Genomic DNA, 15286 nt, shown 5'->3' on the forward strand with positions numbered 1-15286 from the left:
ATCTAAGCATAGTAATTTTTAAATTTTTTACTAACATAGTTTTAAGTATTTTTACTAACACCTTACAGATCATGATGCGCTCGAAATAAGAAAATTTTATTTTATTTATTTAAAATGTTTTTATGTCATTTGTTGGAAGATAAAAATTAAAACTAAATAATCCAGGAATAATTGTACATTTTATGGAGATTTATGACATTATACCGAATTGATGATTCTTTTTTTAATCGAAAGCTAATGCTTGTCATGTGGTCCCATTTAAATTTGATCGAGATTTGATGACCCATTTAGAGTAATCTTTGATGACATTTATGTAACGGTACTTACTCGCGACGCCTTCTATCGGAATTCAGTAAAAATACTTTGGTTCGGGCTATCGATCAAATGATGTTACATGGGCAGATCTACTACAATGTTGTGAAATATATTATCGACTAGAGGGCACTAGCCGTTTATTCTTCATAAATAATTTTGATGATTCTGTTTTAATCGAAAGCTGATGCTCGTCTTGTGGTCCCATTTAAATTTGATCGATTAGGTACGTACTTTTTGAGTAATCTTTGATAACGTAGTTTTACTTGACTATCTTCCGTCTACTTACGTTGTATTACTTGTCGATGAAATTGAAGTCAGTTTTTTTTTTCGTTTGCGAGCAAACACAACTATTAATGTTGTTCTTAAATATTTAAGGAATTCTGAAAGTAAATGTAGGTAACTTTTTCATTATTATTGAATATTTGTTATGCTGTATTTATTTAGAACCCAACACAAATACAAATATCCTTTATTGTACAGCTAGAAACAATACATGTAAAAATAACAAAAAAAAAAGAAATGTATAAAAAAGCGGCCTCATCGCTAAAGAGCGATCTCTTCCAGACAACCATTGAAAAAGGACACGAATAAGAATAAAGTGGCATAAAGGTATACTATAAAATAATACATGTAAACATATATAACTAAATATACACTTAAATGGGCCGATCAACTATTCTTTATACATTTTGTAAAGATTTAAAAAAAAAAATAGTAGGTAAGTAAAAACCAAGGCGAATTTCTTTTACATTTTCTTTCCACTTTATTAGAATATTTACCAATGATCTCTGTTCATTGGTATGTTTAGTAATACCACGTAATACTATGGCCATCTTTGTTTTTATTGTAGAACTTTCAAAGGCCGTAACTTAGTGGACAGAAGTTTTAAAAACAATTTGGGGACACAGTTTGTTATTTTTTTTAAATAGTAAAATTAAACATTAAAAAACTGGAAACATGTAAATGGGTTTAAAAAGTATTATATATTGTGATATAAAATGGAAATTAATGCGTATTCATACAATATTTTTGAATTAATGCGTTAATGAATAACTTTTTAGTTGCGAGGACAGCAATTATTTGTATGGGAACGAGATCTTGTCAACAAGTTACCGTTAAAATAATTTAAAATAATTGAATCATGATAATGAAATGCCGTTTAATATCAATGCTGTGTATTCTAAAAACTGTTTATGATATGAACTGTTTATGATATGATATGAAATTATATTGTCATCATTGGTCTTAGTCCGTCTATTGCAGACGATTTAGACGTGTTAGACAGACATTGTGTCGCCTAGGACACTCTTCAGGAAAACGCAGAGTTGCCTAAGCTCTGCGCCACCCTCTCGACCTCACTGGCTAGGCCCACAGGAACGACGAGTCGATACGTGTAAAAGTAAAAGTCCCATCAAAATCGGTCCAGCCGTTTCAGAGATTAGCCGGAACAAATAACAAGTCTAAAAAATGTTATATTGGTATATGTACCGTATATAGTGTATACAACCATATACATTTAGTAAAAAGCGGTTATTTCAATATTACAAACAGATCCCAATTTTATTTATATATAGCAACTAATAGATATTATGAATATAAACGACACAGTGCAAGAGAAATATAGCACTAAATCAGTAACGATATTATAGCGACTTTAAGTAATGGTTTTTCAAACGGATCTTAAATTACTCTAATGATTGTGCACGCCTTATACTGCCGGTTAAAGAATTCCATAGTCGGGCCGCTTGGACATAAAATGAGTTAGAGTAAAAGGAAGAAGGAATTTTAAGAAGAATTTTTAAGAAGGAATTTTAAGAAGGAGGTTACTATCAGAGCGAAGAGACTGATCGTGAGAATTCGATAGTAATTTAAAGCGTTCTTTTAAGTAGCAAGGCGTCGTCGGATTGAACAGTAATAAACAGATAGAGAGTGAGTATTTCTAATTATTTAATATTAACTTACGTTGAATTAAGCGTATAAGTTTAAAATTGAGATCAAAAATCCTTATTTTTTTTATATCGCTATGATTGACACATGGGCTATGATGTGAGGCCCGTGTCAGCAAACGCAGCGTGGGATGCCTTCCGGCGCGATAGACCGTCGATCTATGTAAGATTGCAGGAGGAGTCTGGATGAGAATTTCGGTTTGTTATTTTGAGTTTGGCTTTACCGAATAACTATATTGTCATATAATAAAAAAAAGTACAACTACAAATATAATAAATACTTAACGATATAAACAAAAACCTTTGAATAGACAATTTAATATGAAGTTATATGGTATACCTAAAAAATACGATAAACGTGCTACATTACACGGTGGAGCCTTTTTTATATAACTAAATCGACAAAGAAGCATACAGCGGACCTGATGGTAAGCGATTACTGTAGCTTATAGACGTCTGCAACACCAGAAGCATCGCAAACGCGTTGCCAACTGACAATCTTCCTCCCCTCAGGAGCTCTGGTCACCTTACTCACCACAGGAACACGACAAAGTCAATGTACTTTCCTAGTCGAGCTGCTCCAGATTATGAGCAGAATATCCCTTGGTGTGCCCTACCTCCATTATATACATACGATTATGAAATTGTAGTTTTTTAATTAAAAAATTAAGTACATTCGAATATTTACGAACAATCTTGGGCTTGCTTGACCTTAACAGAATAAAACTGAATATGCACATAAAATTCCATCCGCTATCCCAAAGCAACCGTGAATTAGGAGATGTAAAGAGTCCATTGTCCTACATCTTACTATACTGATATCGTGTTTATTAAAAAAAATTGTAGTTTTAGCGTAATCAATCATATAAAATTCTTTACCTAATTTTTTCGAAATAAGTTCGGCGAAAAGAAAATAAGTATACTGAACTCTCATTTCATTCATAAATAGATTGCAACATTTAACGTATATAATATACTTTTTTATTACAATGAATTTGTATAGCTATAACAAGTATAGTGGGAATTCATAAATTAAATCTCGGATTAAGAGTTTTATCATAAATTTACAACGATAAGATAAATAACGCAATCAAATAACAGTAATTGTAAATATATTTTAATAATGATTTATGGAGTAGTTTACTTACATAATCATCAAACCTAGTAATAAAATTCAAATACAAATCTCAATTCAAATAAAATATATGATATTATATAATGGATACCTTGTTTAAAAACACAGTTAATCTTCGAAGAAAACGGAACGCTGACTTGTAAGTACTTTTTTTCAGTTTTTCTTATCTTGTTAAAGCCTCAATTGTATTGAAAGTAATTCACAATTGATTTATATTTAACGTGCCTAAATATTCAGTGATATTTTTTATTGTTAGGTGGCGTACGAATTCTCTTATTAACTTATCGAGGCTAAGTGGAAGTAGCGAATCTTCTATTTTTGAATCAGGTTCAGATACGTCACGTAAGGTAAGACGAATAAAGACAGCGTTATAATATTTTAAAAAAGAAATTATATTATTGTGTGTAATTGTAGTCAAAGAGATCTAATCGACGTTGGAATACAATAGTGACAATCGTCCTCGTGGAAGCGAAAAGTCTTCCTTCAATAGCTGATGATGGACATTCACATAATATGTATTGTAAATTTCGGTATGTATTTTTTTTGTGTATATTAATAATTCTTCATTCTATTTCTATATTCTGTGGTTATACTTTTCTTAAAGTTGTTTAAAATACATAACGTACCCTAGCTATGTAAGTACTTGCGAAAGGTAATACGTAGATAAGTAGCAAAGACGTAACGATAAGTTTATTATAATTTTAGTCCGATAACGATTTTTTAAATATTTTCTGTTGATAATCAGGTAGTCTATAGGAAGTAGCTATTTTAAGATTTTTAAGATAATTCGTGTGTGACATAAAGATACTGTTAAAATAGAAAAGATAGATATTTGTATATTTTATAACTTTTATCTAATATATGAAATTCTCGTGTCGCGGTGTTTGTAGTTAAACTCCTCCGAAACGGCTTGACCGATTCTCATGAAATTTTGTGTGCATATTGGGTAGGTCTGAGAATCGAACAACATCTATTTTTCATCCCCCTAAATGTTAAGGGTAGTCCACCCCTAATTTTTTTTTAAATTGGAACGAAGTTGCTTACGGCAGGCTTGACATTTGGCTGGGCGACCGAACTGACAAAAATGTGATACTAAAACCGTAAGAAAAGTATATAACGGAAATGACGTAATATCAGTCACACGACTATATAATATGACGTTTGTAAAACTAAAATATTACTAAGTAGTAAACTTTTTTAAAATTATTTATGTAATACTGTCGACAAAAATAAATAAAGCCATATGTTTTTTTATTTCACTTTATAGTTTCAATTATTATTATTATTATTTTCTTTGATTTATTTGATTTTACTTTATTTAATATTTTCTTAAATACTAAATTTCCTAAATACTTTTATGTACTTAATTAAAAACCAATCAACAAAATTAAAAAAAAAATCATGACCTAGAAAATATATATAAAACACACAATTTTTTTTTCAAAGTGTGTTGCTTCTATACTATCCGAAGGAACTTCGTTCCTACCTGGTGTCCCATGACACCACATAATTTTTTTTACATAAATTATTTATTTTTTATTTAATATGATTTGTCGTTGAAAAATACATACAATCCTAAATTTTCACCCTTCTACCACCAACCCCTATTTTTAAATAGCGTTTAGCGGCAAGACAACGTTTGCCGAGTCAGCTAGTAAAAGATGTAAAAAGTATAAAATGTTCTACAATTAGTATGATAGTGTTTATAACTTTAAGCTAATCTATGTATTTATTTTGATATACATTTTCATATTGTTTTTAAATTAATAAGAAACGTTTTCTCAATTATCAAATAAGGGAGCGTCCGTTAACCGCGTGGTCATATTTTAGCCCTTCTTAGATCCCTCCCTCCCCTCATGTAGCCTAACGTAGCTTTTTCTATCACCCCCCCCCCCCGCCCCGAGGGAAAGTGGTTTTTTCGCGAGATTTTCTGCTTTTTTTTGTACATTAATTAAAAAAAAAAGTTTATTTTAAAGGAATAATAATCATTTTTGCTAAACATATTCATATATTTTTTTATATTTATAAACAGTCTGACGCAAATGGTGGCTTTAGCTGCTCTTGTAAGTTATCGATTATTAGGATATCTTCCTTATATATAGCATAAACTAATGGATCTTTTTCTTTCTTTTTGTATGAAAGTTTTTATCGGAAGAAAACTACGTAGCTTCGCTCTTACGTCCTCCGTCCCGTTACGTAGCGCAGCGTAGCATTCAAACTTATCTTTCCCCCTCCACTCGACCAGGCTGCGTGTTTATGGAAGCTCTCTAAGCAATAATCAAACTTATTTCAAATTATTAGTTTATGCCACTTATTTATACATAAATATTCTTTAAAGCTGTTAAATGTGAATTAACTAATCTTTCGCAAGTTAATATAATAACGATGAACAAAGAAAAAAAAAACAGTTTTTATATTCTGTATCTAATTTTAAGGTTGGGTTCAGAAACCTTCAAATCTAAAAGTGTTCCCAGTTGTCAAAATCCGGAATGGAGGGAAAGATTTCAATTACATCTCTACGATGACTACGTTTTAAGTATATGTCTTTGGGATAAAGGGAAGATGAAAAATTCGATGGGCAGGTACGCGATAAATATTTACGCTTAAAATGAAAGTTATCTTTATTCAGCTTCTCTGATACCACTTTATGTGGGTTCGGTACAATATATCATTTCTTGCCTTACCATTTTATTATCCGTAATCTCTGAAATATTCCACTTTATTGTAACATTTGTGACATATTTTTCAACAATGTTTTTCTTACTTTATCACAGCCAATATATCTTTATTCATACTTAATATGTTCCATACCATCATTTCATATATCATCATACCATCATTCCAGTCATCTAGGAATTATTAAAAAAAAAAAACAATTATGCATATGTTTTAACATAAATATAAAATCATATCTAATCATAAAATTTATTTTAAGATTGTTCATAAAATTTATACAACAACAACATCAAAACACACGTTTATAACATTTATTCTTCTTATAAGTAAATTAAATTTTATTAATCTATACTTGCATGCAAAATATTTTTTAAATATTTTTTAATTAGTATTTTCTGTACTCAAGTTGCATTTTAGACTTGTCTCCTTATGAAAAGGAACGCACACACGAAATCTGGAGGAAACTGGACGATGGGTATGGAGCAATACATATTTCGGTAACGATGTGTGCAATAAGAGACGCTGAAATATCTTTAAAGGGGCTTGATACTCGAGAGTGTAATGAAAAACATGTGAGTATATAGTGATTATTTTGTATTTACATTGTATTTTTATAATGAAGAAAAAATGGTCTTTGTTTGATAGTTTGCACTAAACATAAAGCAAAATGCTATTGTCGTTTATTTTTTTACAATAAAATGTAAAATTATTTTATATTTTTAATCTTGTAAATATCAGTCTTGCTTTATTTTCGTTTGATTAATACTCAAAGATCCTTTGCTCTTTTTGATGGATTTTGATGAATCTTTACTTGATAAACACTTTATAAAGACTACAGATATACATACAAAAGACATAAAAGTCAAACCAAAATGAGAAAATCAGACAGAAGCTTAATATTCAGTAAGTAATGGAAAATTGTTTATGAAAAAATTATTTATTTTACTTTAAGGATATGCGTTTGCTATCAAACGATTGGAATGTAGTCGGCATGTTACACGTAAACGTTATAGGCGCCAAAGGGTTTACTAACAGGCCAAATGCGTACTGTACCTTGGAGATCGACAACGAGAGGGTCGAGACACATAGAGTTGGTGCGAGTACAGAACCCAGATGGAATAAATGTTACGTTTTGTGCGTATAACAATAGACTTAAGTCGATAAAAAATATACATTTAAGAATTTTTGGTTTCGAGACTAGTAAACAAAATAAGTATCTATTGATGAGCGTGTTATTGCGTATATTTTAAAGTTTTTATTTTAATTTTGGCTTTGGGTAGCTGGTAAAAAATCGGCTTCGTAATATGTTAACAGTGTTGCACAAAAAATACAATCAACTCGTTGAATTCATCAATAGGTTTTGACAAGATTTAAGAGTAATAAAAAACTTAAAAGAGTGTTGAAAATATAATTAAAATTATAGTTTTAGTACATTATTTATTACTAAGAAATACTAAACAACTAATAATTTAGATGACTATAACTTTATATACGATTGATTTGTAAAGTTTAACACAGCACACTATAAAAATGTCCTTTATGCCACTACCAGCCAATACTTATTTTGTCTTATTATTTAATAAAAAGGATATTTTAGAAGCATGGCTCTATCAATACAACAATGTTTTTAGTATTGTCTTACCAATATAAATTCTTGCTGGTCTATTCGAGGTTGTCGAGGTTTATTTTTGTTAAACCTTAATTCAGGCAGTTACTTCAGGTTTAATTGAAACCCTTGTTTTACACGCCCATTTTGATTTTGCAGTAAAGTGTACGACGTGACATCTACTCTAGATCTCAAAGTGTATGACAGCTCTTTAGCCAATGCGCTGTTACCTGAGTCCATAGGAAAAGTGTCCATTCCACTTCTCAGGATAACGAATGACGCCACGCGCTGGTATGCGTTGAAAGATAGAAGTAAAAGAAACAATGCTAAAGGGAACTGCCCAAGGATACTGCTGCGAATGCGTATGGTTTGGAATCCGGTAGGTTTTATGTAGATTTAAGCGCTGAGTTTCTTTCCAATTTTTCTCGGCCAAATCTATATTCCGAATAGGTGGTAGCTTCATATTTATAACTAGCTGTGCCCGCGACTTCGTCCGCGTGTAATTTAACAAAAAAATTATTGTTCAGTTCGCAGAGCTATAAGGTAAATAAAACTTCTAAAATAAAAGTAACCGTGAAAGTCCCGTCAAAATCGGACCAGCCGTTTCAGAAATTTGCCGGAACAAACAGACAGACAAAAATTGTAAAAAATGTTATCTTGGTATATGTACCGTGTATACATCAAAATGCATTTAATAAAAAGCGTTTATTTTAATATTAGAAACAGACACTCCAATTTGATTTATTTGTATAGATAACTCATTTATTACGAAGTAATGTAAATAATAGGGTATTCTACTATGTTTGAAAAAGCACTTCAAAATGTTGTTTTTCTAATAAAAAGCCACAAAAAATATATTTCGGCAAAATAAACACGCTTTCATGCCATAAAATTTAAATAAATTTTAAACCTTTTTTATTTCTGCGAAAACGCTATCAGCCATTTTGGTGACGTAATATTATGTTTAAAAACAAAAGTCGTGTATGACGTATGTAAGACCGAACTCGTTCAATACGTTTTAAGTTCAATACCTTATACATATTATTATACTCTTTGTCGTTCAATGTTAACAGCTACAAATATTTGGTGTTTTTGTGTAAAATAATGAATTACAATAGCTATCGTTGTGTGGTGTGTGTAGTGTCTAGTTGTACAAATACTAGCATTAAAAAAACTATTAAGTCTCAATTTGGCAGTAACATAAGGAATAAAACATAACCCAATACTTTCTAACATTTTTTTTTATATTAGGTATACTGACATAAAAAAAAAAACAGTATAATATAACAAGTAATACTTACAAAGACGTTTTAACATTCCAAAATTCGGCAGAACAGAAGTCAGGCTTACATGCAAAAAACTTTGCAACCACCATTGAACCAATTTTTGGCAGATTCGTACGATCTGCTTTTACAAAACCTTTTTGCATTTTAATAAATAAATAGGTACAAATGAAATGCACTAACGAAAGAGCACAAGTATTACTTCTTGAAGTTAAAGTTAAATATGCTAGCTAGCTGTTTACAGCTCTAACAGAACTTTGTTTTTGTTATTGTCCGTATGACGTCATATCATGGCGGGTCGTGTTTTAGGTCACGTGATATACAGATTAAAATATACGACTTTTAATTTAAATATAATAAAACAATAATGTGCTTTTATGATTCCAAATCAGAATATTTAAGTGTATTTTTACATAAATTTTATAATTTATTTTGCACTACTGAAAGCAGCGTCTTCGGTGCGACAAAGCCAGCCCCGCGGTCACCCACCCATATGCCCAGCGTGGTGATTATGGGCAACACACATGAGTTCGCGCCATTTTTGGCGCGGACTTGTGGAGGCCCATGTCCAGTAGTGGACTGCAATAGGCTGATATGATGATGATGACGATGATGATGAAACTCGAATTGTAAACCACGTGAATGTACCATAATTATCCAAAAAATATATTTTGTTTCATGAAGTATAAATACGAGTATTTTTTACTAGGTTTAGTTAAAAACGTTAAGATGTACTAAGTGCTTGAGGTAAAACTCTTAAGAAATTAATATTAATTAAAGAATCAGTCTGAGTCATACTTTTTATTGATATTACAAAAAAAACTAAACATTATCGAATATTTGTTTCAGATTAAAGCTACAATGAGACTATTTCAATCGAAGGAGATGAAATATATAAAGAAGCCGGCAAAATTTGATGTTTTTCTTATTTACAGTAACATGAAGTTTGTATCAGATCTGTTGAGCCTAGCCGCTGACTTAAACGAACATTATAAGTGAGCAAAATTTTATTGGTACTAGTTACATGGTTAAAGTTATCTTTACAAACATTATTTTAATAATCCAACTAGCCGGTTGGCGCAGTTTGCAGTGACCCTATTTTCTGGTGTGGGGGTTGTGGATTCGATTCCCGTCTCGAGTCTGGGTGTAATTTATGTATTCGTGTTTTTATTTCTGAAATCGTAGGAGTGTTCTCTTTTCTATACTAGAATTTCTGCAGCGGGATAATAGTAGGCAATCACGGTATAACAAGGCACATTGAAGCATTCTCCCATTTTTAACCGACTTCCAAAAAAGGCGGTTCTCAATTCGATTGTATTTTTTTATGTATGTTACTTCAGAACTTTTGACTGGTGCTGTGTGGCTACGGCACTAAAGAATTTAGCCACCCCCTCTCTTCCCGTGGGTGTCGTAAGAGGCGACTAAGGGATAACAAGGTTCCACAACCACCTTGGGACTTAAGAAGCCGACCGATGACGGGATAACCATCCAACTGCTGGCTTTGAAATACACAGGCCGAAGACGGGCAGCAGCGTCTTCGGTGCGACAAAGCCAGTACTGCGGTCACCAACCCGCCTGTCCAGCGTGGTGACTATGGGCAAAACACATGAGTTCACGTTATTTTTGGCGTAAATTTGTGGAGGCCTATGTCCAGCAGTGGACTGTATAGGCTGTAATGATTGATTGATTGATGATTTTGACTGGGTGGACCGATTCCGACCGATTTATTTGAGATCTAACAACTAGAGACTTTTTGAGTTATATCTCATAATGCGTTTTACTTGACTATTTTTTCGTCGACCTACGTTATATTATACCGCATAACTTTTTACTGTGTGTACCAATTTTGATGATTTTTAATTTATTTGAATGCTGATGTTTATCATGTGGTCACATTTAAATTTCGTTGAGATCCGATTACAACTTTTTGAGTAGTCTTTGATAACGCGTATTTACTTGACTTTATTTTCGTCTATTTACGTTGTACTTGTCGATGTAATTGAAGTCGGTTTTTTTTTCGTTTACGAGCAAATACAATTATTTAAAAAAAAACAAAACAGTTTAGTGGGTAATTTTGAGCCATACTTAATTTTCTATTAGGTATTTTTAACTTAACTGTATGAACAATTTGATAAACGTTCAAGCTTACACCACGACAATCCACTGCGGATTGACGAACAATATCATGAATGCGCATACCCTTCAATCTCTCAGGCCAGAATCAAATATCTGTACAAATATTAATTAATACCTGATAATCGTTTGTATAGCTAAAGAAATCAGAAAAATATTTGTTAATAGAATTCTCATTTCATTTGCTTATTTATATTGGATAGGTTTTGTCTAAATGTGTATAAAGATACTAAAGGTAAAATTGTATAACATTTATAGCAAATTTTTTTGACAGGCGCTTATTCGAATGGGAGGATGAAAAGTTTTCTTTCTTTGTTCTGCTTGGTTGGTTAATTTCTTGCTTCTACATTCGTCTGTGGATAGTACCTCTATTATTTTTAGCCCCTTTCATCAGTTATTGGATTTTTAAACGACGAGGTTCGTATACGTTTATGGAAATATTTTTAGTGGTCATTCTTAGTGAGTTAATTACTGATTTGTTTTTCAGATTATACGAATACTCATGGCGATGGATATGACGACGTGTTGGAAAGTGTATACATAAAGGTGAGAAGTCATTGATATAAGTAATTGTTTTTAAAATGACTATAGTTTCCATTGTGGTTAGAGTTTTCTTTCTCTAGGCGTGTGCCCAGCAGTGGGATGCTATAGGCGAAATCAGTTAATCGATCGAAAGTTATCATTCAAGTTCAGAAATATATAAATTTCTGGACGTTTATTTTCTTTACGTTTTTTATAAGTATAAAGGAAAAGGAGTAGGAATATTAATGCAAAGGTACTAAAAAAGAATATTCAATTCGACGGGATTAGGTAATAACAAAAATGTAAATCGATTTCCCCGATGGTTTCCATGGCATAAACCGAGTTATCTCAATCGATGCGTTACTAATTGCGTAACGATGCCGTCACCGAAGTCCAATAATCGAATTTACGTCGAAGCGAGTTCGTTTCGTTCGCAACTTTCAGAATTTACTGCACACTTTGATTATGAAAGTTTACTGAGCTACGTAAAATTTCATTTGGGCAAATTTGATTAACTTACTTTCAGTCCGACTTATTGACTAAATTAATATTCGTTATTGATGTTGTTTAATAGTTGTTTGGGCATAATTGACACTTATTTAAAGAATTATTGGATATAGTAGTTTCAAAGAAATTTTTATATTTTTTTTCTTTAATCTAAATTGTATAGCTATTAAAATTTTAGTTATTGGATTTTTTAAAGTTAATAGTAAATTTAGGGATATTATATTTACTTGAAGTAGTTTTAACAACTATTAAATCATTGCGTTGTATTGCATATGGTGTGCTAAAATTAGAGTTAGGTCGTCTATTTAGATGTTAAAGATATTTTAGCTCGAGAACACGGCTAATTAGTTAAGTAAGATTTAACTGTCATTGTTTGATATCCATATACGTTTCTTATATTATACTATTTTCTTAGAAAGGATTTTATACATCTAATCCCTGTATTAGATTAACTAAAACTAGTGATCGCCCAGTGGTCGAAATTCGACCGTAATTAATTTAAATATAACTTTGAAAATTATTAAGGTTCTGTTGTCAAAGACTATACTTCTATAATCAATTAATTCATTCATTAACGTCAAATTAATGGTGTGTGTAATGTTTTTTTATTATTGATTAAATGTATTTTTATGAATAATTAAAAAAATATATTACTATTCTGCACTCCTTCTCTATATAAACTAGAAGTGTGCGAAATTTCATACTCCTCCATCCGCGCAATTTTCGTAAACAGGGGTACAAAGTTTTTGATTCACGTATTAATTTATCGGTAAAATTGAACCGCTGAAATATATGTACGTAAATTACTTCCGAACTACTACACTTAATTCATTTTTTTGCATTCGTTATTGTTAGGACAAAATGAATAAAAGAAAATAAAAATAAATCTGTATGTTTACGAATATAAAAAAAAAACACGGTGTTAGTGCGAAATTCACCAAGTCATCTAGTTAGGTATAAAAATTTAATGTCTCATTTCAGCAAGGAAAGGCTAACGAATAAACCAAAACGTACCTATATCACAGATGAGTCATTAACCCGACATCAGCTAAAATGACACATATTTTACGTCAACAACATAAACTATTAGTTATTAAAATATTTTCATCGTCATTATGATATCTTGATTTTTTTTGAACTTGACGTCACGGTTTTTTCCATTCATTATAATACTTTTAAAACATTTCAGGAAGACAAGACATTTACTGGAAAATTACAAGACTTACAAAAAATGACGCTCACCATAACAAATGGTATTGAATTCATAGTTTCGCACATTGAGAGGCTTTATAAGTGAGTTACTATTGTCTTCTTGTTTTGTCCCATTGTCTCATTAGAAGCATATTTTGTTCATTAAATTTTCAGGTATACAGGAAATAATTTCGCCATTATAGTGATTGTTTTCCTGTGATCTGACAAGTTACTAGATTATATATAATAATGTAAATAGTCAAATTAATGTCTGATGATTGTTTGGTCAATATTAAATATAATTATACAAATATGATTACGTATATTGTATCTTATACTGTTAACGTATTCTTACGTAAATTAACGTATCACCCGGTTTTGTGGTCTGTCCTTGTGGGTCTCCTCACCGGACCTTGTAGAGCACGGTCACTTGCCGGTCCCGGTTGTTATCACCTCACATGATATCAATCGTTACTCATAGCAGGGAATATACCGGCCAACCCGCAGTGAAGCAGCGTGGTATCCACACATTAAGCTCCAATTCTTCTTCTACACGGAGAAAGATTCCTTTGCCCAGCAGTGGCATTTTACAATCTGAATTGTGATCGTGATTCTTTTAACGTAGTCACACGTCAACCTAATACAGTCCACTGCTGGACATAGGCCTCTAAAAGTTCGCGCTAAAAATAGCGTGAACTCATGGGTTTCGCCCATAGTCATCACGGTGGGCAGGCGGATTGGTGATCGCAGTGCAGACTTTGTCGCACCGAAGACGCTGCTGCCCGTCTTCGGCCTGTGTAGTTCAAAGCCAGCAGTTGGAGGTTATCCCGTCATCTGTCGGCTTTATAAGTTCCAAGGTGGTAGTGAAACTGTGTTATCCCTTAGTTGCCTGTTACGACACCCACGGGAAGAGAGGGGGTGGTTATATTCTTATTGCCGTAGCCATACAGCATTAACGTAGCCTTTGTATTAAATTTAATAAAATTAGTAGTACTTTAGAAACATAGTTTCCGTGATACTTTTTTTAAATTAAGAACAATTTAATAAATATTTGATATAATGTGATTGTAACACAAAACCTTTTTAAAAATTTTAGCTTTATTGATAGAATTAGGTTTCCTTATAGACCTTGGCAAGAGGCATAATGTTTTCTCGTAGTTATTTTTAAAATATCGATTTAAGAGTTGTATCTATTTATCTATTTTTCAGTCTAGTAACGTTTAAAGTACCATTTTTGAGTTATGTTACGATGATATTACTGATCGCTGCGTCTGCCGTCTTATTTGTGATACCATTCAATTATCTTCTAATGGGTTTAGGTAAGTGGTTAACAATATAAAACGGACCATTGATTTTGAGTGTAGTATTTATGATGAATAATATTATATGTAATATTTAAGCTTCATGACAAAAATCTTTTTTTTTTAAATTTTGAAATGACTGCCTTATTTGTAGATCAATTTTTAGAAACTTTTGACATTTTTTTGTACTCATTAAATTTTGATTTTTGTAGGTATATACAAATTCACAAGGAAATATTTAAACCCAGCGCGAGTACCTAATAATGATTTATTAGATTTTCTATCACGTGTACCGGACAACGAAATGTTGGTAAGTAAGGATATACGCTTCTTTTCATAGAAAATAAAAATTTGGAAATAGTATAAAATAAAATAAAAAATGTTCTTAGTAAATTTTATTCTAAGGTATAATAATTTTAAATATTATTTTCTAAACATTTTGTTATTTAATGTATCACAAAGGCAAGCTCCATCAGTCTATTACTTTATAAACATTAAATATTAACTTTTAGTATAATTACTTATTTTAATTATTCAATTTACAGAAAGATTGGAAAGAATTAGGTGTACCGGAACCCAATCAGGATCAACAGTCGTCGAAACTCGTAAAATCTATTAGTACCTCAATTTGAGGTAAACAATTGAATAAATACTTTTACTTACAATACCTA

General features: G+C 31.5%; 1 protein-coding gene across 1 annotated transcript; it reads left to right on the top strand.

The window, feature by feature from the left end:
* Positions 1-3479: 3479 nt before the first annotated feature.
* Positions 3480-15247, top strand: LOC123659462 (multiple C2 and transmembrane domain-containing protein-like). Its single transcript, XM_045594678.1, has 14 exons — positions 3480-3535; positions 3653-3743; positions 3811-3926; positions 5832-5978; positions 6479-6644; positions 7025-7206; positions 7838-8057; positions 9811-9956; positions 11369-11511; positions 11582-11640; positions 13313-13416; positions 14524-14633; positions 14828-14925; positions 15161-15247. Exons 1-14 carry the CDS (start codon positions 3480-3482, stop codon positions 15245-15247), a joined length of 1725 nt encoding a protein of 574 aa, XP_045450634.1.
* Positions 15248-15286: the final 39 nt, after the last annotated feature.

This window comes from Melitaea cinxia, chromosome 2 (genome assembly GCF_905220565.1).
Source record: "Melitaea cinxia chromosome 2, ilMelCinx1.1, whole genome shotgun sequence".
Taxonomy (NCBI): Eukaryota; Metazoa; Arthropoda; class Insecta; order Lepidoptera; family Nymphalidae; genus Melitaea; species Melitaea cinxia.